The 26491-nt window shown below is 41.6% G+C and overlaps 1 protein-coding gene across 2 annotated transcripts in view; it reads right to left on the bottom strand.

The window, feature by feature from the left end:
* The window catches only part of TAFA5 (TAFA chemokine like family member 5), a 532252-nt gene that overhangs the window by 185211 nt on the left and 320550 nt on the right, over positions 1 to 26491 (bottom strand). For both annotated transcript variants that reach the window (XM_051963072.1, XM_051963073.1), the window contains exon 2: positions 15738 to 15887. In XM_051963072.1, coding sequence (XP_051819032.1) covers positions 15738 to 15887 — 150 coding nt within the window. The remainder of the gene's footprint in view (positions 1 to 15737; positions 15888 to 26491) is intronic.

Below are 26491 nucleotides of genomic sequence, written 5' to 3'. Positions count from 1 at the left end.
AAAGAGCATACCGAATATTGGCCAGAGGATGTCATGAAACATTCCAACACCTGGTGGAAGGCTAAGAATCATTGGCCACCCATGTATAAATGGAACCATGGTACCCCAAAGCATGACTGAAACATGCCCAGTTAGATTTCTTTTGTACAATAAAATGTAAGCCAGGGAGGTCCAATGTGCATATCAATATTTATGTTTTTAATTATATGAAAACAGCAGATTGTATTTACTCTTCTCAAATCAGAGAGGAACAACAATCAAAATACAATTCTCCCTCTACCTTAGCTCAGAGGCATAAAGTTTCAAGTCAGATCCTTGGAGGTAGACATTGCTAGGACATTAACACTGCTGGGTGCTCACCATTTGCCACACCTGCTCTCTAGCAAAAGATACTTTTCTTGTCTTGAAACAGAAGCTGCCTAATCATATTCCTCAGACTTAGCATGAAACAAACAATTAGACAGCAGGGATGAAAGATTGGGGAATAAGAGAAAGAAAGACTCACTTATAGCAGATTTCGGAGACAGAATCAATAAACGGAGACCCCATCCATGCTGGTCACTGGGGGAGAGACCCACTACTATATCCCAAGGACATGCCATTAGAGCATATTAGTAATTCATTTCCAGGAATACAACAGGATCTCTCTGTGGCCCCGGCATTTAGGGAAAGCCCCTTCTTCCACACACGTCTTTTTTTTGCCTCAAAACAACTGCTAATAATAGTAGCAGGCAACTTATTTTTATCAACAGGTATTTATTAATCATCTACTATATACCAGGCAATCTCTTATCATATCAGCCTCATGATTGCTGAGTGACCAACTAGCCTCTGATCAATAACTTCCATTGATGGAAAGCTCATTACCTACCAAAGCAGCCCATTTTCTTCTTCATTAATTAGGATTTCCTCCTCTCATCTTGAAATATGCTGCTCTGAAGCTGCCTTTTTTGCTCCTAACTTTGCCCCATGGGCTCAAGCATGAATGGACATTAAAAGCCACTTGACCTTATGATCTCAGTAATAGTGACCAAGTATGAAATTCCATATTAATGCTAGCTCATAACAGTTGATGTCTCAATAGTACCATAAAGTTGGCAGAGCACTCTGTATTTCTGTCCCTGTTTGTTTCTCTCTTTCTGTCTCTCTGTCTCTCTTCTCTCCCTCTCTCTCTCTTCTTTGTCTCTCTCTCTCTTCTTAGATAGATAGATATAGAAATGTAGATATATATAAATATATAGATATAGATTGATACATATTTGTGTGTAATATGTGTGTATGTCTATGTATATATGTACACATACATATATGTATTACCTTATTTGATTCTTGTAACACACCTGTGAACTAGATACTGCAGCATAGGTAAGTTGTTGATGGCTGAAAACTTCATAAGCATCAGAGGCAGGATGTCAAAGGGGCATTTTTGAAGGTTTCAGCATAAAAACAAATTAAGTCAATAAGTTAATGAAGTGTATGCCAGACGTTATTCATTAACGCAAAGCAGCCAGACAATTTAGGGTATATGAATGTAATAGAGTATTATTTGTCATGTAAAAAACAATGAACAGGAAAATAAGGGAATACATGTAGAAAATGATAAAGAATAAAGTAAATTGAAACAAGGGACTACTATATATGATCACAGTACTGTAACCAAAAGCCACATTAAAAAGCAAGCCATATTTCATAGTGGCAAGAAAGTGGGAACTGAGTAGATGCCCATCAGTTGGCTGAATAAGTTGTGCTATATGAATATTATGGAATATTATTGTTTTGTAAGAAACGACCAGCAGGATGATTTCAGAGAGGCCTGGAGAGACTTATAGGGACTGATGCTGAGTGAAATGCATAGGGCCAGGAGATCATTGTACACGGCAACAAGAAGACTATATGATGATCAATTCTGATGAATGTGGCTCTCTTCAACAATGAGATAATTCAGACCAGGTCCAATGATATTGTGACGAAGAGAACCAGCTACACCCAGAGAGATGAATTTGGGAACTCAATGTGGATCACAACATACTATTTTCACTTTTTTTGTTGTTATTGTTCATTTGCATTTTATTTTCTTACTCATTTATTTTCCTTTTTGATCTGATTTTTCTTGTGCAGCAAGAGAATTGTATAAATATATTTATACATATTGGATTCAACATATAACAGATATTGGATTGTTTGCCATCTAACAGAGAGGGTGGGGGGAAGGAGGGGAAAAATCTGAAACATAAGGTTATACAAGGGTCAATGTTGAAAAATTATCTGTGCATATGTTTTGAAAATAAAAAGCTTAGAAGGGAAGTGATAAGAAACTGGGGGGGGGGGGAATTTTACATCCAAAAAAATAAATAAATAAAACAAAAAGCAAGCCATCAATCATGTTATTACTCAAGCTAATTTCAATGACCAATCTTGATAGGCATTAAAAAAGGATGAAAAGCATTGCCCTTTTTTTGGCAGGAAGGGAGGTGACTATAGGTTTGGAATATGGCAAACACTGTTAAATAGGCTAATTTTCTTGTCTAGTCATATGTTTCTGTCACAAGGGAGGCTTCCATAGAATAATTTATTAGGAAGCAACTGTAACATTTATTGTAAATGTATTTTTTAAAAAAAGTATTTTTCCAAAGGAATCCATTCCTAAAGAGAAAATAATTCACTTTTTCTTTAAAAACTAGTTTTTACCCTGGAAATGGGTCTAAGAAACATCAACTTTTTCTCTGTTGCTGAGTCAATGCTAAGGAAACAATTCCAGGCTTCTGGCCAGCACGACACTCTCTAGAAGAGTTGGATAAACCTTGTTTTTCATGCTACACCTGGATGAGAATAGCTCTCAGACAGAGCCCTCCCCAAGCCTCATTTTGTTCCAGGCCTGAGTGTCCTCAAAGTAGATTTAGAAGATTAGGGGCAGATATGGCAGAGCTGCCTGTTATCCATGTCTCCTTCCAAGTAAGAGGGACTGCAAGGTTTTGGATCTCTCTCTGGAAGGCTAAGGAGACACTTAGGCCCATTAAAGGGATGCTCACCAGTTGTTCTCAGCTCTGCAGCGGACAGAAAAATGAGTTTACAATTATGAGGTAAGGATGCTGGCAGACAGACGGAAGAACATCTTGTCTGAAAGGATGATTAGACTTGGGGAATTCTATGGGAGGAGGCTGAGGCTCCTTCCCTGGAGATGTTTATAAATAGGTCAAGCAGTCACATGGCATATAGTCCCACCACTCAGGATAGAGTATGTGCCTGGAGGCAGGAGACTGGACTAGAAGACCCCTCGTCTGATCTTATTATGCCCCTTAGGAAGCCTGGGGCAATGAAAACTTGGCAAAAAAAAAATGAGTTGCCCAGGGGAGTTAGACCATTGCTGAAAGAAAAAAAAAAAAACTTCACGTGGCAAGGTTGAGTTTAATTGAAACTGATTTTAAATGAGCTTGGTGGGAGTTGAGCAAAATGGGCTGGACACACAATGCAGCCTACACTGTGGAGAATGAGAGTTGTGGGTCCCAACATCCTTGCTGCTGAATAAACATTCATCAGTGACAATCCTTGATATGACGTCTATTTAATAGGCACATACCGTGTGCTAGACTTTACACTTAGTGTTGGCAGGCTCTATGCTTAAGGATCTTCCATAAGAAAAAGGAGTGATACCTAATAAACAACATGAAAACATGCCAGGAGGTAGAAGGTGTTATGAGAATAGGAGAAATTCTAATAAAGAGTACTGGGAGTATCTGAGAAGGGAGAGGTCACTATTAGCCAGGGGATGAGGGAATAGGAGAGTTTCAATTAAAGTGTACTGGGGGTATTGGAGAAAAAGGAGGTCACATCTAATTGAGAATGGATAAGGCAAAACTTCATGGGGAAAGCAGCATCTGAGTTAGGATTTGAAGAAATATTCAGAAGCTTTAAGGGTAGTCACAAGGAAGGTGTGCAAATGTGCAAAAATAAAAAGCAGTGTAAACCTAGAGTGCTTAGCAAGATTTAGTTTATCAGAAATGCAGTGTATATTCAACAATTTATATATTGTTGTGTCCCCTCAAAAGGTTCTATCATTCCCTTTGTTCATGATCCCATTTGGACTTTTCTTGCCAAAGATACTGCAGTGGTTTGCTATTTCCTGCTCCAGCTCATTTGATAGATAAAGAAACTAAGGCAAAAAGGATTAAATGACTTGTCCAGAATCACATAGCTAATAAGTGTCTGAGACCAGATCTGAACTTAGGAAGATGAGTCTACTTGACTCTAGGCCCAATATTCTATCCACTATGTCACTGCCCTCAATTTGAATGTAGTCATTCATACAGCACACTCATCAATTTTTTCCAAAAAGAAAAAAAGCTGTCATGAACACACAACTTCCATGATGTAATATAAGAATATCAAAAAGCAAAAAAAAGCCTCAAAAAGCTATAGTGTAATGGGGAAAGTGTGACAAGACTAATTTTAGCACGGATCAATGTAAACTTCTATGTGTGGGTTCAAACAACCAATCAATCCTGAAAGTAAAGCACAGGAAAATTGTGGTAGTCATTGTTCATTTGTAAAACTGTACTGTAAGGTCAATGTGAGTTTATAAGCAGTTCGGAGGCAAGATTCTAAAGGATTCAATTAGCAGATGTCAACATAAAAACAAATAAATTTAAAAATAATGAACATTTATATAATCTAATTTTTATCAAGCTATTTCTTGTTTCATCATATGCCTTTGACCCTCTATTCATGGTTCTTCTCACAAGGGTCAATGAATATATAGGGTTCCTCTTTCCCCCTTTTCCCCTTTACTTCCAAAGAGACAAACATGTTTTTTTTTTTTTTTTGGTTCTTCTTCTTTTTTAATATTCTCTTCTACGCTGTTAAGATTTTGAACTCCAAGCTAAATATCCCCAGTTCTATCAATGGATTTCCATAGGGCACCAAATACTTCCACCATTTTTGCCAAACTTCACTAGGTATATGTCTATCTGTCAGTTTTCTTCCTTAAGTGGGGTTTCTGTTATAAGAGCAAATATGCCAGATATAATCAAATCATGGAAGACTATTAGACAATTATATCCTTCCTTCTGGAAAGTCAAACCCTTTGATTCAGCCTAAGAGCCCACTAATGGTAATGCCATCATAGCACAGTTTCCTCTTTCAACTCTGATCCTAACTCACCAGACTTACCACCATGCTTCAACTGCTTTCTCACCATGGAAGATCCTTCTGTAAAACTTCCTTCTCCCACTGGTGAGTTTCTCCCAGAGTCTATATTTTGAGGATGGTCCTAAGAAAGGTATCCTCCATTTCTCTCCTGATGGTTTCTGACTCTTGGTATTTGCTGTCATTCTCTCCTCCAGGTGCCTTCACTTCCCTTCTGATCTCAGCTTGTCAATTGATTATTTACATGCAATTGATAAATTTATATTATATATATATTCTATATTATATTATATTATATATATCCTATATATATATATATATTGCTTCTATTTGTAACCCAAGAGTTTAGCACAGTGCTTGGTATATAGTAAGACCTTAATGAAAGTTGATTGACTTGACTTACACTGATGACTAATATTAAGCTTTCCATCTAATAAAAAAACAAACAGATTTATTTCTAAAGCAAACTAACTCATACTTGACATTGATTTTTTGAACCCAAACGTAGGACTTTCCTTTCCCCCTGATGAATTTCATCTTGATTCAATACCTCATTCTAGTCTGTCAAAATTGTTTTTGGATCCTGATTCTGTCATCTAATGTATTCATTACTGCAAAATCTGAAATAATAGATTCTCTGCAGATGGGTGGCACCCATCAATCCATCTAGACTAGTTTGGTCTCAAAGGATTTAATAAGATAATTCCCCAAATTAGTGATTCAAATATGAGCTCCTAGCATCTCACTAAAGTTCTCTGTTTAGTGCAGACACATCATTCCCTAGATAGGGTTTGCCAAACTCCATTAAAATCCACATTACCAAGCTGTTTTTAGAATGTGTCTTTGCAAGGTGACAGGTGACCAATGCAATGTCACAGACCATCTTTGCCTATCACTTTCAATGAGAGGAGCAGGTGACACCAAGAAAAATACACAAGACATTTTGCACCATCTCTTACTATCAAAAACAATCTCTTAAAAGAAAAAAAACCTGTCTCTTCTCCTTGACCTCTGGCTCCTTGCTTGTCCCCAGTCATACGACATCTGCCTTCTATATTGCTTTGTTTTTTCACAAACTACCAAACGATCATCAAATAACACAAGATAATCCCGCTGTCCTTGGTCCTGAAATGAGTACAGGTGGATGGCTGTATGCAGCCCAGAGGCCAGAATTCAGGAAAGGAATTGACAAGTTGAGAGGCCATGTCACATAGGAGATGGAAAATCTGCCTTGGAATCATAAAGCCTTAAATTCAAGTCCCACTTTGGACATAATCTGACTGGGTGAGTCAGACTACAAATCAGCTAAATCCACAATGCTGTCTAGATAATTCTGTGATTGCATTTTGAAGAGCAAGTGAAAATTTGCTTTGGGGGAGGGTGTTTCTTCACTGGACATTCCTTACAGAAAGAAATCACAGGTCTAGTCCAAAATATTAAAAAGACAAAAGCAGAGGAGGTCAATTAGAGTGCTTGAGATCTTTAGGACCATTCCAAAAGAGCATAAGTTTGAAGTAAATGTGTGTATGTGTATGTGTTTGTGTGTGTGGGGGGGTAGGGTGGAGTATGGGTGTGGGTTGTTGGAACAGAGAAAGTGTGGAGTGAGGGGTTGTAAACAGAGTTGTACATTTCAAAAATTTGAAGAGCTGTCATGTGAAAGGGGCATTAGACCTACTCTAGTCTATCATCCACCCACTTCCATCCCATTCAACAAAAACAAAACTATCACAAGGGATAGACCAAATTAGGAGCAATATTTCAGTGAGAGCTCAATTTGTTTCATGTGATGATGATAATCATGATGATGGTCAGAATTCACATAGTGATGAAAAGGTTATAAAGGCTATACATAAGTTATCTCCTTTAATATTCACATTAATCCTATGATTGATACTTTTATAAGTGCTATTGCTATTTTGCAGATGGAGAAACTAAGGCTTAGAGTTTAAATGACTTGTCCAGTGACCCACAACTAAAGAAAGCATCTAAGTCAGAATTTAAACTCAGGTCTTCTTGACTATAGACACAGTAATCTAGCCCCTGAACCACTTGGCTCATAATGATGAGAGGTGACCAAAAGGACAATGATCTGCTTAAGATGTTGACTTCCCCTTCACTGGAAATCTCCAAGCAAAGTATGCCTTAGAATGCATCATGTTCAAGATACTACAGAATTCACTCATGATTTTTATAGCATTTGTACTAGAAGAAAATCTATGACAATTCCATGCTTCAATGAATGAGGTTAAAATAAAGCTCACCTTTCTATATAAGCAGGAAAGGTTTAATGAAATAATGAGTAGGGTAAGACAAAATATGGAAATGTTTCTAGTGAGAATGAGCAAACACTAAAAAGACAGTAGGTCCAAATCCTATCTCTGATTCTTGAATAATTCATGCTAATAACTACTGAATTCAATAGGCCCTCAGTTTCTTCATATGTCCACTAAAGGTTTTGGTCTAAATGGCTTTCTGATGAAATGAGAACATATTTGTAAAGCACTAAACACAATATTTGCTATGCAGTAGGCATTTGATAAATACCTCTTCCCCCCTTCTCACTTCCATTTCTACATATATATTCACATCTCAAAATTGCTTTTCTAGGCCTTCACACATACACAAAATCTAGAACCACCCTTCTACAACAACCTTACATTATCTAGTTTCTTCCTCATCATATGCTCTGTCCCAACTCTCATCCAAATGGACTCATCGTCATACTCTACGGAAGCTCTGCACTTTCACCACCATCAAGAGCTTCACAGATAGTACACAAAGACCAATCCTCATTTCTTTAGCAATTTAGAATAAAAAAAGGCCTTTGCTTCAATAACCCTGTAATGGAAACAATCAGACTCAAGGGCTAAACCTGGAATGTCATTAAAAGATGAAATCCCAGGTATTCAAAGTTCTTCCAACAGTACAAGATGGGAACTGCTCTAAAAGCTATTATCTTAATTTTTTTTAAACACTGAGGGAGTAAAGTGATTTATTTGCCAGGCTCACAGAGACATTACATGGCAGAGATAGGTCTTAATGGCACGAATGAGTCTCATCATCACTTTTCCTCCCCCAAGACTCTGCCCATGGCAAATGCTTCACAACTGTTTGCTGCTGAGAGTCATGTGTTCCATGTATAGTGACCAAACTCCTCATCACCTGAGGACACCAAATGTTTTCCCCATCTTTGTTTCAGATGCAGGTCTCTAGGGGAGTCCACCAAGAGCAAAGCCTCCCTTCATTCCAATCCTTTCTCTGATCCTGCCTGGTCTGGAAAAGCATAGATATGAATCTACAACAAAGAGATCTCATGGAGAAAGAGGATGACAAGGGCCTCAAGACTCAGAAAGACTGGGTTCAAGTCCCATATTGGTCAAGAATCATATAATCTCGGGCACATCTCTTTCTAGTTTCTGTTTCTCTTCTGCAAAATGAAATGGTATAATGGGATTTAAGGGACTTAAATTTCCCTCCCATTTCCAATAGTTCTCTTACTAAGGTTTTTCCCAAATGTTTCCTCCCAGTTCTGACCTTAAATTTTTGAGGTCCCTAGGTCTCTCAGAGCTCTGGCATTCTTTGTTCTGAGAATCCTTCTGAAGCTGATATTTTTCTGTTTTAAGGCCCTGCTTATTCTAAGGTCCCTCCCAGTTCTGACATGCTCTGTTCTAAAGCCTCTCCTATCTCTGACATCTCCTGTTCTAAGGTCTGGCTCAGCTCTCACATTCCCTTTCTAGCTGCATCATCAAACTCTCTAGGAGAAAATGAAAATCCCCTTGTAACCTCTTCTATTGACATCTGTCCATAATTTATTCACCTATTCCTCTTTCTTTTTGAGTTGGTTTCCCAGGAGAGTGATAAATGGGAGTACCCAAAGTTGTAAGGAATCCAATTTCCTTGCTACAAATGGGGATAAACCTCTCTTTAGCCCTCAGCTTCCTGAAAGCCCTCTCGCCTGGGCAGTCTGCCCCTCAGTAAGCCTTGGCTTTCTTTGTTCAGGGAAGCCCAGGTTGTCTGGGTAATAGGGCTCCTAATGGCTCTGGGGACTGGCTTTCCTCCCCAGAGGAGGGACAGTCTGTCACAAAGCTGATTTTGATCACCACAGAAGGCAGGCCCTGTGCTAACTGCCATCCTGTCAAATATCTCCTCCAACACAGAGAAATCCTTCACGTTCTCTCTATCCCAGACTCTCCAATAATTGGCGTGGAGAAATGCACCTGTTCCTAGGATAGGTCCCAAACCATGAGCAGCCTCTGGGCTCTTTGAGCAAAACCCAGAAAACAGCATGAAATCCCTGGCTGGGGTGAGGGAACAATCCGGTCTCTGCGCCAAGAGCAAACAGATCTGGAGAAAATCTCAGCTTCTCAATACTAGGCCTAATTCTCTTGCCGAGCTTTGAGCCTGGTGGGGAGACAACTTGACAGCTGATTGTGTGTCCCATCTTTCCTGCCCTCTATGGCCCTGCCAAACCCCAAGCCTCCAAACCAGACCCATTTCCTCCGTTTAAACTCCAGGGATGTGGCTCTTCCAGATGTGACTTTACAGTTCTAATGGCAGATTCAAGAAGGGAACGGAACAAGACTTCTGGTCCAGTCGCCCACCCAACACAACCAGCTGGAGGGTCAAACGCAGAGTAATGAGAGTAATTGGTAGTAATAATTGTTGGATAATAATAATAAAAATAATAGTTGGAGGAGGGTGAATGGACCTCTCTCATCTTAGAGTCACAGGAGCAGATTTAGAATTAGAAGGGATCTTTGAGGTCAGCAATCCTTCATTGCACAGATGAGGGAACCAATACTGGAGAAAGGTCCAGTGTCTTGTCCAATATAACAAATTACTTAAGTGTCCCAGGCTAGATTTCAATTAAGATTATCCTAACTCCCTATGGGACTGTCTCTTCACTCTGCCCCCCAGCGGCCTTATTATGTCACTGATTCCTTGGCACAGAAACCTGCTGCTTGAAGAAACTACTTTTGGCCAAGGAACACCTTCAAGGCCACTTAGAGCCTTAAAGAGTCCCCCGAGGCTCTGAGAAATTAAAGGACAGCGCCCGCTTCCTGCTCTGAGGTCACTTCTTGATGTATTGTACAATTTGTCAAGTCAATAGGCAAGGTGTCATATTTGACATATATTGGATCACTTCCTATCGTGGGGAGGGAGGAAGAATCTGAAGCACAAAGCATTGCAGAAATAAATATTGAAAACTGTCTTTGCACATTTTGGGAAAAATAAAATACTTTAAAAATATCTATATCTATCTCTTCATATCTATATATCTATATCTCTATTATCCCTATCTCTATATATTTATATATTTGTATCTATATCTCTATAACTGTATCTATTTGTCTATATCTCTACATATCTGCCTATGTTTATATCAATCTCTACATCTCAATCTCAAAACCTATCTCTAGCTCCATATCTATCAATATCTGAATATCAATATTTATCTATTTATATCAATATCTATCTATGCATTTATGCATCCATATCTCTCTCACCTACAGTATCTCAGCCACTGCTCTATGCTAAATAGTGGGGATACAATTACCATTATAAAAGGGAAGCCAGGTAGCCCAGAATAAAGCACTTAACTTAGCTTTAGGAAGATGTGAGTTCAAATTCAGCCTATCATACTTATTAATTGTGTGATCTTGGGGCAATTCACTTAATTTCTCCTTACCTCAGTTTCCTTATCTGTAAAACAGAGATCATAATATCATCTATCTTCAATGATTTTTGCAAAGATGAATAAAATAAAAATTGTAAAGTTCCCAGCACAGTGCAATGCCCAGCACATAAAAAAGAGTTAATACTTGTTCCTTCCTTCTCTCTCTTCTTTGCTCCATTCTTCTTTCCTTACTTTTTTCCTCCTTTTGCCCTTCACTCTTTCCTTTTCCCCTTACTTCCTTCCCTCTTTCCCATCTTCCTCCTCCCTTTTCCTTTCCCTCTCCTCCTTCCTTCCTTGTCTTTTTCCCTTCTTTTGTGCTTCCCATTCTCTTTCCTTCCTTTTCTTCTTATTTCCTCTTCTTCCTTCTCTCCCTCTTTCCATTCCCCCCTCCTTTTGATCTTCTATCTTTCCTCTTCTCTTTTTTATTTCTCTCCCTTCCTTCTTAGCTATGTGATGTGTAATTCCAATACCAGTTTCAGTAGAAATAACAACACTTGTCAGAACAGTGGTGGCGGCAGCAATAGCAGCAATGACACTAGCCACACTAACAACAGCTCCCCAGTTTATTCCAGCAGCCACTGGTTTGCCAGTAGTTATAAGGATAACAGGACTGTAACGTTTTACACACTAAGGGCAGGGCCACAAGGACTCAGGCCTGGAAGCCCCAAATTCTGCCCAAGGGGAGCTCACGGTCCAGTATGGATCAAGAGATACACACAGGCACAAACTCTAAAGCTGACTAATGAGGAGAGGGGCCAACAGAATTCTGGGAATTCCAGAAAGGGTGAGATCAGCTAGAATGAGGAAAGCAGGGAAGGCTTCACAGACAAGGTACCCATGGACCAGAGCCATGGAGGATAAATGGGATTTTGACAGGTGGGCACTCAGGGGAGGAGGGGGCACACTAGGGCCAGGTACTAGTGCATGCAAAAGCCTTTGACCCAGGTGCCCTGGGGATCCTGCCTGCAGTAATTACACAATACAAGGTAGAAGGGCTCAGCAATTGTAAACCTGAGTCAGCATGAATGTTCTCTCCTGAGGCAGTTCATTAGACTCAAAAGCACTGAGAGCTCATTTTTCCACATGATTTCTGGAGTGCAGAGCCTGCCAGGGCCTTCCTGAGCCTTGACCAAGGAAAGCTTGAAGGGCTCTGAGAATCAGAGTCCCCAAGCTGGCACAAGCCTCAGGGGGGATTTTGGGTCACCCTTGCTGGGTCCACAGATGCTCCCTTCACTTAGCGGATGGCCACTGACCCTCTACTTAGAGATCCCCCCACTATAGTTATATAACCCTCTCCCACAATGCTCCTATTTTGTTTTTGTTGATAGCCACACGAGACAAGGGACACTGAACCCACTTTACAACTAAGAAAAATTGGGGTCACATCTCAATCCTAGCTATGCAATCCCAATCCAGTGTCTAATATTCCAAGTTTCAGAAAAGTTCCCAACTTGCTTTGGCAGAGGGAATGTCCTCATGGGACAAGATCCCTTCTACATTCATTCCAATTTTGAGAAATTGTGGTGAGAAGCTTGCTTCTAGGCAAAAGGTCCTAGATCCAAAGCTGAAGGGTACTGGAATGGGCATTCACATTTGGCAGCCATACCTTTTTTTTAGTCCATCTTCATCTTCCTCTCTGACCCTCCCTAGTCAGCAGAAGTAAGATCTTTGAGGGAAGGGGCTGCCTGGCTTTTATCTTTGTAATCCCAGTATTTAATACAGAGCCTGGTACAACAGTAGGTGCCTAATAAATGCTTGTTGAGTGTGTTATTGACCACACCTGCCCTGTTATGTGGCTGCCCTCCTTTAGTACCAGAGAAAGAGTAAGAGAGTTTGCAAAGAGTTCACTTACTCCTTCCGTTTCCTGCCTCTCTCTTTACTCTATCAATAGCCAGTAATTCCGGGAGTCCCAACTGTTATCCATTCTCAAGCTCAAGAAAAGGCCAATTGCCCATAAAGCATCCTCTTCCAAAGAAGGGCTTTTTTCCCCTTAATAGAAGGAGCCATATGATGTATAACCCTCCTCTTAACTGCCTGGCAAATCTTTATCTCCTTAATGAAATCCACTAGTCGGGAGCTTTAATCCCAACGCCCAGAGAGCCAACAGCAAATCTCCTATTTTAAATCACAGAGATGAGGGCTCTCTGATTCTCTTCTCTGTCAACAACCAAGGGGGAAAAAAAGTTTGGTGCGGACTCGCTCCTTTCCAATCAGGACCACTTACGGCCGCTTGCCGTTCTCTTCGCTTTGATCTGATGGGTCTGGATGATAAGACCGAGGTTTCAATGGTCCAGTCCTTAAGCTGTTCTATTTTCTTAAAGGTCAGAGAGGAAAGGGTTCACTGGAGATGAATACCACAAACCGTGTCTGGGTAATTGAGTGACTCCGCTGACATCCATCAGTAGCCATGGGGATGAAATACAAATACTCAAGTTTTGAGACCTTGAGAGGGAATGGCGATGTGATGGGAGATATGCTGTTGCTGTGAATGCACATAGAAATACTGAAGTCACACATTTAAGAGCTGCTAGTGTGGCTACACTATCAAGGAGAGGACTCTGGGGAGAGAAAGGAAAATTCTGGGACAGGACTGTCTGGTAGAGAGGGGATGGGGAGAGGGACAGCCAGAACAGTCACTTTAACTGCATACTATCCGCTGCAGGAAATATTTTCTGATTTCCCAAACTGCTAGTGTCCCCTATCCCAAACTAGCTTGTATATATTCACTTTATATCTCTGCTTCATATTTTTATATGTCTCCCCAATTAGAATATCAACTCCTTCTGAGTAACAGTACCCCAAGCCTAATATTGTGTGATACATAAATGCTTGTTGAATGACTGGAGCATTGATTGCTTAATTACTGGCTCTTCCTTACTTCTTTTCATACCCACAACATCACAAATGAACGTCGTTCTATGACAATTGACCCACCTGCCTTCTTCCTCAATTCCTTAATAAACCCACCTATACAACAATTCCAGGGATACCCGCCTGGAAAGGCTGTTAATTGTTCCAGGTCTAGGTACATTTAAGGAAAAGAGGATCACAGTAAGGGAGGGTGTGGGCAGAAGAGAAGCTCCACTCTAGGAAATAAAGGTGTGGAACCTCCTTGAGACTCAGCTGAAGGACCTAAAGATACTTATCCTAGAGAAGAGAATACCTGGGGAGTTGGCAGAGGCATGATGACAGTTTGGCACTCAGATTGGCCTCCAAGTAGCACTAAACCTTTGATGACAAATTGCAGTGAATTAATATTTTGCTAAGAATAAAGATCTCAGAAATCATCACTCTACCTCATGTTGTCTTTGAGACATTTATCGTCTTAAAGTGAGCTACCATAGGAAAGACCAAATAAAGCATCTTTTCTGGGTCTAAGAAGGGAGCATTGAGGTGTTGCTTAAAGACAGACTGAGATTTGATATTTTGGAAAATCTTACTATGAATGAGAGTTGTCCCAAAGTAGAAGAACCATGGTCGTGAGTAATCACTCAATAGAAATACTCTTTATGATCCCATTTGAGGGATTGCTCTTTAGAGGAGGTTATTTTAAGGGGTCCATGAATGTACACAATTAACTTGTATTTATATATTTTGCATATAAATATATATTCATAATTTTTATTATAATATGTTGGTTTCTTTTGTCATCTCATTTATTTTATGAATTAGATCAGGGGGTCCATAGATTTTGCCACATTTTGAGAGGGGCTAATAATAGAACTTGAGCTATCCTAAAACTCTTGAGCTACAATCCACATATACCCTGATACACTCATCCCAAGCAAAGGCTTTGCTCATGGTGTATCCAAACCCCTATATGGACAAACAGTGTGAAAATTGGATTTCTACTGCAGACTCCCCACACCAACACGAGGGATGTCCCTGCCCATGGCACCAAAATCCATGCCTTGATAAATAATGCAGAAACTGGGGTTCTGTGATGGATTTCACCCTCCATTCCTCCCCACACACACTTTATCTACATGGAGAGTTAATGAAAACCTTCTCCTTTTACAGAAAGAACTCGATGGCTGATAGAATGATAAACACCTTTGGAGCTAGCATTCCTATTCTCTTTAAGGCAAGACATAATTCATTTTTAAAAGAAATATCCCCTCTATTTCCTTAGCAATGAATCTTTCATCCTTATGTCCAGCAAAACAAGAACCAAAGCATACAAATCTATCCACAACAGGGCTTCCATGGTCACCCCCATGGGCACTCATGGATCAGTAGAGGTCGACCCAGTGGGACCACGTGCGCCATGGTCTCCACTGGCCGAATGCACCGTCCGCGTCGCACGCCTGTGACTGGTGGGTGGGTGCCCTCGGGACGGGAACCTCCACACTTTTAGCTGCGAGCCGCATCTCGTGCCATTCCAGAGGGAGCCAAGAATCCAAGACTCTCATGTGACCGGCATCCATCTGAAACAACCACCTTCTCCATGCTTCCCCCCCTTCCCCTCAGCATTAACTGTCACGCCGGAGAAGTCAGATTGGCCTCCAAGTAGCACTAAACCTTTGATTACAAATTGCAGTGAATGAATGTTTTGCTAAGAATAAAGATCTCAGAAATCATTACTCCACCCCGTGTTGTCTCGGAGACATTTATCGCAATGGGTTATCCTCTGCATTAAGGCAGCACACAGGCAGATAATGGTATTTCAATTCCCACACCAATACCTGGCTCAAATACCAAGGTTGATCAACAGAAAGCCAATTGATTCTCCTGTGGGAAGGGGGCAGGTAAATGATAGGAAAAGCCTGGCCCGGGCTGCTGCAATCCTTTTATCACAGATCCTGGGCCAAGGCACCTGGATCCGTCCACTCCCTGACCTTTAGAATCATAAAGCACCGGGACAAGGTGGGAGCCCTTCCAACGATCCCAAAGAACTGGCAGCCGTCCGGCCACTTACCGTCCACGCAGGCTGGCCGGGCTCTCGTCGTCCCGGCGATCTGCCCTCTTTTACAAGCACATCGAGCAGTCTGCCGTGCAATAGTCCTTCGGGGTTGGCTACTATCTCTGTCCAGAGTCACAATCTCACAGGTGCCGGCAGCCAACTGACCTGGGAAGAGAACAGAGCAGGGACTGGGTTAGGGAACGAGCCAGCCGGTGTGGGTTCCCAGCATGGGCGGGTGAATGAGCCAGGATGGGTGCCATAGCCCAGAGGGAAGGGACGTCTCCTCGTCCTTCTTGGTGGTTAGCCCAGGAAGGCCACAAAACCCAGGAAATGGTGATTGCCTCATAAATGGCAACATGTTGGCTTGAGTCCGGTGACCTTTCTAGTTTATGTTGCTTTGTTTAAAGGACCAACCCTGTTAAAGCCCAACTAATCCGGGAATGTTTCCATTTGTGGAACTGCCATTTCCCCAGGAACAAACCAATTCTGGATGAAACCCACCTAGTCAACTATAGTAAGACATAGCCTAAGAGAAGAGATAGAATGATGAAACCAGTGTTTTTTTTCCCAATGCTTAAACCTTGAAGCATTTATTGTAAAATAAAATAAAATGCCATCTTGGGAAAGATTCGATTTATGGAACCGAGCATTATGCCCCCTCTCTGTGATTATAGGCCTGTTAATGACAACAACTTCCATACTATAAAAAAGGAAAATAGGTCAAATCCTTCTTTTAAAGCTGTAAAAGGTGGCATTTTCCAAACTACACAGTTAAGAAATCATGCAATTATCCCAGAGCCCCAGACAGCAGTAAAGAAATGATTCTGAATTAAACCAGAGCTGTTACTAGTGGAATAGAGGGCAGTGTGCACCCACATTCTTACCTGCTCCCTGTCTTGTGAACCAGGGTTCCCTCCCCCTCCAGCTCCCCATACTAAGGCAAAAAAGTTAGTCCAGGGGTGGTGGGGGTAGGGAAGGCTAATATCACTTAGTCACTGAATAAGCATTTCTTATAGCATTAATGGTAGCAAGTCCCCAAGAAGGGACTAATCTAGCAGAGGACACAGAGAAGAGCCACAAAATGAATACAAGATCATTTAGGTAGAAGAGACATTATGGAAAGCATCCTTTATCTGACTGCTCAGCAAAGATCAGTTTGATTTGGGAATCAAAGGTTGGAGTCTATACTATAATCAGCCACTATTTACTGAAGTGACGGAAGATAAATTATTTCTCACTTTAACCTCAGTTTCCTCCATTCAAAGAGGTTGAACCACACTGTTTCTAAGGTCCCTCCCCATCTGCCAGTGAATGTTCTTGTTCATGGCTGCTTTTGAAGGCAAATAACCTTTTTATTGGCCGTCCTGATCCATGGGCTTTGTTGTAAATCCTAGCAAAGAAACCCAGTTGCTGAGAACTGCTGATTGGAGGGGAATTGATGAGAGCTGCCTGATGAAATTCATACACTAATAAAACTTTTTAAGAATAAACTCAAAAAGCTGCCTGTCTCTACAGAGTGGAAAAAATCTAGGCCGTTCATGGCAAAATATTAAAATCTACCAGTAAATGGGGGACCTATTTTTTACAATAAGATTAGATTGAGGCAACTCTATCCTTCCCCATCCCTTCTTCTATTGACTGGTAAAACTGAGGAGTACAACTGGAAGGTATCACAAAAAGGAAGAACATGACTGCATGATCTTGAAGATCTGTTCCAATTATCTAGGTAATTTTGATCCCATTTCACAAAAGAAGAAAAGGGAAATGACTTGAACACATATGTCAGGTTAATAGATCTCAAACTGGAAGAAACTTCTGAGGAAATTGAGTCTACCTTTTTCATTCAATGGATAAAGAAATTGAGACTTGGGTTCTACAATTAAGAAACAGTAAAGTTTCTGGGTTACAGTTTTTACTTCCAGGTTCATTTTATATTTTCAGGGATATAGTGGGAAGAACAGTTTGAGAGCAAGCACTGGGCTCAGTTTACCTTTGTATCTCCAGGGCCTGGCAAAATGAGCTGTATACAGAAGGTGCTCAATATTTGTTTATCCATTATCAGTCTCTGGAGCTACTACAGGTATTAGACACGACCAAGACCAAGGTCCAAGGTCTTCTTACAATGAAAGAAACCAAAGGAAAAAAAATGGGTATTAACAGTCCCTTGTTAAGATAAAGTGACTAGGACTAAACAAGATGAGTCAAATTCTACTTCTCTCATGTCACTTACTATCTGGATGACTTTGATCTCAATTTATTATCCTAGGCTCTTTGTTTTGCCCTCTGCAAACATGAGGTTTGGGTTAGATTAGAGACTTTTAATTATTACCATCTGAGTGACTATGGCCATTTAATCTGTCTGCCTCAATTTCCTCATCTGTAAAATATAAAATTAAAAAAAAAACAAACTATCTCCCAGGGTTGTTTTGAGGATTAAAAGAAATGGTTATTATAATTTGGCATGGTACCTGGCACAAAGGAAGTACTATATAAATATTAACTATTATTATTATTATTTTGAATGATGAAGCAGCCAGGTGGCCTGATGGATGGACCCTGGGTTCTATTCCAGCTTCAGATTTTTACTAGCTGTGACCCTGGGAAAGCCTTCCTCAGTCTCTTCAACTGTGAAATGAGAATAATAATAGTCCTGTACAAGTCACTTCATCTGTTTCCTAATTTGTAAAATAAGGTTAGTACCAACACTACTTCCTTGGGTTGCTTTGAAGCTTAAATGAGGACATAAATCTGCAAAGCTCGCAGCATGTTCCAGTGTCAAATGCAGCCTCAACACTTCCCAGTGTGGTTTGAAGCATATGGAAACACAATTGAGGAATGTTAATCAAAATTAGGAAAATGACATTAAAACAGAGATAATGTGCTGTATTCTGAGTCAATATATAGCCTCAATTTGTCCTGGAGGTGTCCTGAAGAATGGGTTAGTGGAGCCTTTTCTATTTGCACTGCAGCCACTGAGTTAGATCCCCTGAACCCAGAGCCAGCAGACCTTGGTTTGATAACAAACTCTGCTATTCCTCACCTGTATGATCGTGGAACAAGACACTTAATGCCTCTCAGGCTCAGTTTTCTTTGCTGTAAAACAAGAGTTTTATAACAATTTCCTGTCTATCTCTATATCTAGGAGCTTCTGAGTTGGTTATGAGTTAAAACCCTGCTCTGTCACTTATTCACGCTGATTCCTCAATTGCAACTTAAAAGGTTGGACCAAGATCCTCCTGGTTCTAACCCCAGCCTGCGTATTGTGAAAGATTCCACTGAAGTGGATCTCACTGAGCCTTCTGCCCCAGCCAATCACCTGCGTGACCTCTGCCTAATGGCAGCGAACACAGAAAGCCCTCAGACGCAGAGCAAAGGATAAATCCAAGGGCAAGGACAAGGGGATAGGATGGCAGCACATGGGCTTAAAATAGAGGCAGGAAGAGAAATGCGATCGACCCGGGGGACTCCCCACCAAGGCCGAGAAGCAGCATGAAGGCCGACTTTGCCCCTTTTTGTTAAATTAAGTTTGAGCCTCTGTGGGCCAGACCGAGAACAAAACACGACTCTGGAGTCAGAGGGGATGTCACTGGAAGGGAGGGGAGTGGTTTATATTTACAAAAATCCTTTGAGAAAGAGGTAAAAAAAATGAAGAATGTGGCTCCAGACATAGCTGGATTTGGGAAAGGATGAAATAATAGAAACCCAACAGACGAGTTATTGCAGTTTCTAACTTTTTCTTTTTTAATGTCATGGATCCATTTAGAAGTCTCATGAAGCTTGTAGACCCCTTTTTAGAAAAAGGTATTTAAATGTATGAAATAAATCCATAGGATTACCAAGGAAATCAATTACATTGAGATTTAGTTATCAGAAAATCCCAGCGGATGCTCCATCGTGTCTTTCCTAAGCTCACCTTAGCTCCAATATGATGCTCCATTTCCAAAGCACATCGATCGCCATAAGCCAAGCCATGTACTAAGCAGACCATCACTCTCCCACCCACCTTTGAGATGCACTACCTGCCAGTTCAAGAACTAGACACATAACTAGGAAATCTGCAACCTGCGCTGATGGACTATACCAAGGTTTCTCAAAGCTAACTTGGACTCGTACCTGTGCTTGACAAGAATAAGGAATGGGAGCTGCATGGCAGCCGACAACGACCAGGTCTCTGCGGTCGTGCTGACCATTTGAATGTGAGCATCGTGATTCTGAACCTGGATTTCAAACAGCAGATTGTTGCGATGTTTTTTGGGCCTTAGCTTTTACAACACACTTATAGCCACCCCCAACAAACAATGGGGAGCCAAAGGTTCTAGGTTTAAAGCCCACCTCCTCCAATTATGGTTCAGCCAAGACAAGTCAATCAGATCACTTAGCTTTGTGTCTTCTGTTTCCTAATCTAGTAGCTAGATCAAATAAGTTCTTTTTTTTTTTTAAGTTTTACTAAAGCTTTTTATTTACAAAACTTATGCATGGGTAATTTTTTTCAACATCGACCCTTGCAAAGCCTTCTGTTCCAAATTATCTCCTCCTTCCCCTCACCCCCTCTCTTAGATGGCAAATAGTCCCATACATGTTAAATATGTTAAAACGTATGTTAATATATATACACACACACATGGTCAAATAATTTCTCAGGCTCCTCCCAGCTCATAATCTTGACTGGTTCATGCTCTTTCTCTCAAAAATTCAATTTAGCTTGAATGCAGTAGATAATTCAGCATAATTTCAAAATGGAAGCAATGCTACAAGATCACGAACAACTCTCATATTCCTTTGCCCTATTTGATAAAAGAGGAAATTAAGGTTTACACAGGGAAGTAAAGTTGCCGAGGGTGGGCAGGGAATAGGTATCAGAGGTGGGCTCTGAATGCACATCTTCAAATTTTCAATCCAGGACACTTTCTAGGACAGACTGTTACTACTGCTGCCCAATCATGGGCTTTCTTCTGAGGCAGTTTAATGCAGAACGATAAAGCCCAGGGAACATACAGTCTTCACCAAGACTCTGTCCTCAGACTCCGATATGGGGCCCAAACAAAGCAATCAAGCTGGGAGGAAGGCTTAGTTCTGCCCTCAGGTAGCTCCCTTCCACCTTCTTCATCCTTATTCTTGACACTTCCAGGCCCAAGGTGGTATTTCAATGAAAAATGTTTCCTAACAGCTTCTTCTCCCCAAAAACTCTGAGAGGGAGGGGATTGTGCTGCTCAGAGCCTCTTCCTGGAGGGAGAATCGAGCCAGTAAATCCAAAACAGAACGTGAGTTATAATAACAAGTGTGTCATTATTTTCTATTTCAATGGGATAAGCCAAAGGCCATGAGCAGATGGGCAGCAGCCTGGTAAAGAGGAAGCCCCTGCAGAAGGAAGGAGCTTCCAAGCTTCAACCATCCAATCAGCAAGTTTTTATTAAAACCTAGTGGGTCAGTGCCTTGGTTTCCACACATGGAAAATAAGAGGAAAGCGGTAACTTGAGTTCTGAATTCCCTCTATTTTGAGATCTATGCTATGACCTTTTCCAGATCTGATATTCTAGGCCATCACCAGGTCAGTAAGGAAGAGGTCAGTGACTTCTAAAGATGATAACAACCATGGGTGAGTGCCACGGCAATTGTGTGTATTCTAGGGGGCAGGAGGTAGCCGATGATCTGCTCCCCCAAGACTCTGCCAATGGAGGGCAAGAGCTGGGAGATCTGCCGAGTTGGAGAGCTTTGGTATGAAGTTCAACCTGGGCTGGGGAGAAGGCCCTGAGGGATCATTGACACAATACTGAGCATGGACTCGTGCAGATCTGATTCTGGTCCAGTTTTAGTCACTTAATTGTTATATCACCTAGAGAGAATTCAGTTTTCTGCTGTGAAAAAGAGGATAATAATAGCACTATAAGAAAATTTAGGTAAAATCCTTAATGTGCCATTAAGATGTCAAATATCTTTTCCATAATTTCCTCTGAGAAATATTCTCTTCAACCATAAACTGGTCAGTAGCAACTCATGAAACTCTAAGTTAAGACTTGGGGGAGAGAGTGAGAGAGGGTGGGAATCTCTAGTATGTAACCAACATCCTAAAGTCAAAAGTGACAATCATTTCCTACTCTGACACCCCCCTGTTCTAAGCTCCCTCCCAGCCCTGACACCCCCTGTTCTAAGTTCCCTCCCAGTCCTGACATCCCCTGTTCTAAGCTCCCTCCCAGCCTTGACATCCCCTGTTCTAAGTTCCCTCCCAGCTCTGACATCCCCTGTTCTAAGCTCCCTCCCAGCCCTGATCTAAGCTCCCTCCCAGCCCTGACACCCCCCGTTCTAAGCCCCTTCCAGTTCTGACATTCTACATTCTTAGGTCTGACATTTTCTGCTGAGTAATTCCCAATGGGAAAGAAGACTAGAAGGGGGTCCCTGACAAGTCCTAACTCCCTGTCAGAGTGGGTGGCTGGGACCCCTTGCCACCAGACATCGCAGCCTCTCTGACAGTGACAAAAGCCGACAGGCAGAACGTGGCCCTCTCCCCTGCAGAGGCCGGGTCATCTGTCACTGTCACTGGGTGGCTTTGAAAAAGGAACAATTCAGAGGACAAAATGGCACCATTAGAAATGATTGCTGCCCAATCATGGCCATGCGTGCTGACCTGTCAGAGCCTGATAGAGAGACTGCCCTCCCTGCTCCCACAGCCTCCAAGGAGCCCTGGGCTGGCAGCCTCTGGAGCCCTGCTGGAGGAGGGGGTGACCGGTAGGTGCCCACGTGTCTGCGAGGGGACGGAGGGAGACAACGAAGCTCATCGGGCAACGACAAGCATCAAGTTCCCCCGTGTGCCCAGATTTGTGCTGTGTACTACAGGCTCGGGATCACTCGGGAGTCCTGAGGGGACAACAGGGAATAAGGCAGCAGTCTATGGGAGCCACGAATCCCTGAGAGAGAGCACTGAACGATGCACAAATTCCTGGAGTGGGCCAGAGGCTGGAGTATGAAGGGGAGTCCATTGTGACAATGCCCTAACAGAACAGGGATGCCTTGAAATTGAACATCCTTCCCAGATCTAATGGTCGATAACTCGGCAAAACCATCATAGGAAAAGCACCAAAGATCTTGAGCATACTCATGCAGAGTCGCCACTGGGAGATGGAAAACCTTACTTTGTATGGAAATGTTAAAGAACGTGGCTCTGCAGCAATGCCCGATGGGTCCGTGTGGCTTAGCAACGAGACTCGTTTCCTCTAGGGATGAAATCCAGAGGGGCCCAACTTTACTCTCTGTGCCAAAGCAGGGCTCAGCCAGGTTCAAGGCTGAAGATGGAGGCTCTCCACCAGCCGCATACTGCGAGGGTCAGTCTGTCCACTGGCTTGGCACAGGGCCAGCTCAAATGTCCTGAACTAAGTCCCAGTCTTGCCTGAAATTAAGCTGTGTGTCACATCTTCTAATCTAATGCAAAATTACATGTCTGTTACTTCTTGTGATCTAATGTCAGATTAAATGCATGTTATATCTCGTGTTGAAGATGTGTAACACGTGATCTAGTGTAAGACTAAATACATGTAACATCTTGTGATCTAATGTGTTCCAGGTGATTACTGAGAGAGTAAATTGGTTTTGCACCTTATGATCTAAGGTGAGATTAAATGCATATAACATTTTGTGATCTAATGTGAGATTAAATTGGTCTTGCATCTTGTGATCTAATGTACGTTCCACCTAGAGATCTAATGTGAGATTAAATGCATATAACATTTTGTGATCTAATGTGAGATTAAATTGGTCTTGCACTTTGTGATCTAATGTACGATTAAATGTGTGTTCCACCTAGAGATCTAATGTGAGATTAAATGCATATTATATCTTGTGTTAAACACATGTAGCACCTTGTGATCTAATGAGAGCTTAATTTATCATATCTTGTGATCTAATGTGAGATTAAATGCTTGTCACACTTTATGATCCACACATTGCAGATTATCTGATCTAATTTATTTTATAAATAAGGAAACTGAGGACCTAAGATGGAGAATGGTTTTTCAAGGGAGCACAGCTGCTCTGCTTTCTGCCTGTATCCTTTTCAGCCATTTCTTCCTTAAGGTTAAAAAACAAACAAACAAACAAAACTGCAAATGTGAAAACTGAATGTTGAAGGATAATGAGCCTGGGATGCTGACTGGGATCTGGGAGCTGGACAAAGGAGGACTTTAAATGTTCAATTAAGACATTTGCAATTGGAAACTCTTTTAGGAGTCTCATGGCAGCTTGGAGGAAGATGAAGTACAAAGGGGAGAGAGCTGAAACCAGAGTGCTTTCTGACCAGCTCTGGTGACAGCTCCAGGTAAGGTGGCAAGGCCCCCTAAACCATGTCTAGAATGCTCTTGCTCATCTCCACCTCCTGGTTGCCTTCAAATGTCAGTTAAAATCATTCCTTCTCCACAATTCCTTATCCAAGTCCTCTTCAATCTGACGTTTGCCTTTGAAGATCGCCTCCCATTTAACCTTCACAGATGTGGCTTTCCCAAAGTATTTGCTTGTTATCTCCCCAATTAGACTGTGAGCTCCCCAAGAAAAGACACTTTTTATTTTTGCTTTTCATTTCTCTAGGACCTAGTATAGTGCCTGATACATAGTAGGTGCTTAATAAATGTTTACTAACTGATTGGTCAAGGTACATGGCTATAAAAATAAAACCAGTTCTGTTTGAGATCTTAATCTCTTCATGTTGACCACTGTACTTGTAGGACATTGAGAAGGGATGCATCGAGATGGAGAGGGAGATTGCCGAGATGATTGCTCGCTTCCTTCCTGACTCTTGGTCACATTCTGAAAAGGAGCATCTGGGACCAAGCTGCTGGCTGCTGGGCGAGGTATTCCCAGCCTCCTTTGTTTCCTTAATGCCTGGCGTGGTTCCAGAAAGTCCAAACAATGGTCGACAGATGAAAAATGTCCTGTGTACAAGGGCCCGAGTTTAACTGTGGCCATAAACAAGATTAAATATAGAAATATATCATTAATCAGTGACATATCTTATTAATTAGTCCCCAGCTAACACATGTTGGAGGAGATCATTAGAGTTCAATTAGCAGAGGAAGCAGCGGCAAAGTTTTTTAGGCTTAGCTCCCTTCCATAAGGAGGAATGAGGACTTGATGGAGGCTCCCCCGAGAAAAGCTACTGCACAGAATGGGACTCTTAGAACTGGGAAGCCCTCACTGAGCGTCCACTCTGCCCCATGCCAGGACAAGAACAACACTTGGCAAGTAGCCATTCAGCCTCCTTGTAGAGGACCCTACAGATGGGCAACTTTCTACCTTATAAGGAGAGCCTGTTTCTCTTTAGGACAGCTCCAGTTGGGAGGACCAACCATTGCACCTGCACACACACACACACACACACTCTTCAAGCCTAAACTTACTCCCAGCTTTGGGGCTCTGGGTCTCAACAAGACCTGTTTCCCAATACAACCATTCAAATATGCAGATTATCTTTGTCCCCCCTACCCTAAGCCTTCTCTTTCCCAGGGAGAATGTGGTTTCCTTGCCTTCAAAAAGATCCTCCCCTTATATGGACTCAAGAGCCTTCTCCATCCACGCTACCTCCTGCTCCCCAGGAAGCTCTCCTGTTCTTCAAAGACCTTCCAAACTCCAGAACAAGACCCAAGACTCCAGATGTAGTTTGTACAAGACAGAGGACAAAGAAGCAATTGCTTCCTTGTTCTAGGACACCACCGCCTAACTCGGTATCAAGGTCTCCAATCACCCAGGATGCATCCTGATTTTGGAGTCCACCAAGACCCTCAGGTCTTTTTCTTTTACCCCAATTAGCAATATTTATTTATATTATATATTAAAATATTTTTATAAATAATTTTCTCAAACGCACTCTCCAAATTCTTCCCAACATCTTTTTTAGATGAAATGCTACCTAATTGGGTTCTAAGCACACACACACAGACACATATTCAATTACTCAAGTCTCCTAACAACAAGTGATATTTAAAAGCTTCAGAAACACCATGATTCCACAATCTGGTCCTCTCCCCTCCCTTTATCAACACAGATTCTAGCCCAGAGTAGAAATGTGACCTGCTGTGACCAAATGAACTAATGTCTAGCACTTTAAGGAGCTAAAAGTTACTATTAACAGTAGTAATAATAAAGAAGTAACAGCTATGATGAATGTTTTCTTATTTTACTGAGATCTGAGATCAAATCCTGTCTTAGACACTTACTAGCTCTGTGACCTTGGAAGAGTGGGCTAACCTGTTTTAACCTGTTTCCTTGCTTGTAAACTCATTGTGAGGACAAAATGAAATAACATGTGTATGTGCTTCGCACACCTTAAACTATATATATATATATATATAAATGTTAGCTGCTATTGTTAATATTTTAATATTTCTTAGTAAAATTTACATTTATCATTTCTTGGGTTTTTACTATATCACTGTCAAGTTGTTGTTCTTATCCCTGGAGTCCAGGATGGAGAGCTGGCTGCAAGATCAGGAAATTTTGAATTCACACATTTAAGGGGTGACCCCCTCAGAATGTCCCTGGGGTCTCTCCAAAAAGAGAGCCTGCAGAGCACTCTGTGGTGGGGAAGGGGGTCATTTCTTTCCCAGGAATCCTTATACTGATGTAATCAGACCTCCAGTCCAAAACCCGATCAAATCTCAAATAAGTTTAGCTCCATTATCTTGTTTCTATGCCCCCCCCAAAAAATATGATAGAGACCCATCATCATTTTTTATCTGCTCTTCACAAAGTATCTTGGGAGGCTGAAGAGGCAGGGAGCTTTGTCCCCA

The sequence above is a fragment of the Antechinus flavipes genome, chromosome 5 (genome assembly GCF_016432865.1).
Source record: "Antechinus flavipes isolate AdamAnt ecotype Samford, QLD, Australia chromosome 5, AdamAnt_v2, whole genome shotgun sequence".
Lineage (NCBI taxonomy): Eukaryota > Metazoa > Chordata > Mammalia > Dasyuromorphia > Dasyuridae > Antechinus > Antechinus flavipes.
This window is presented reverse-complemented; position numbering and strand designations above follow the sequence as displayed.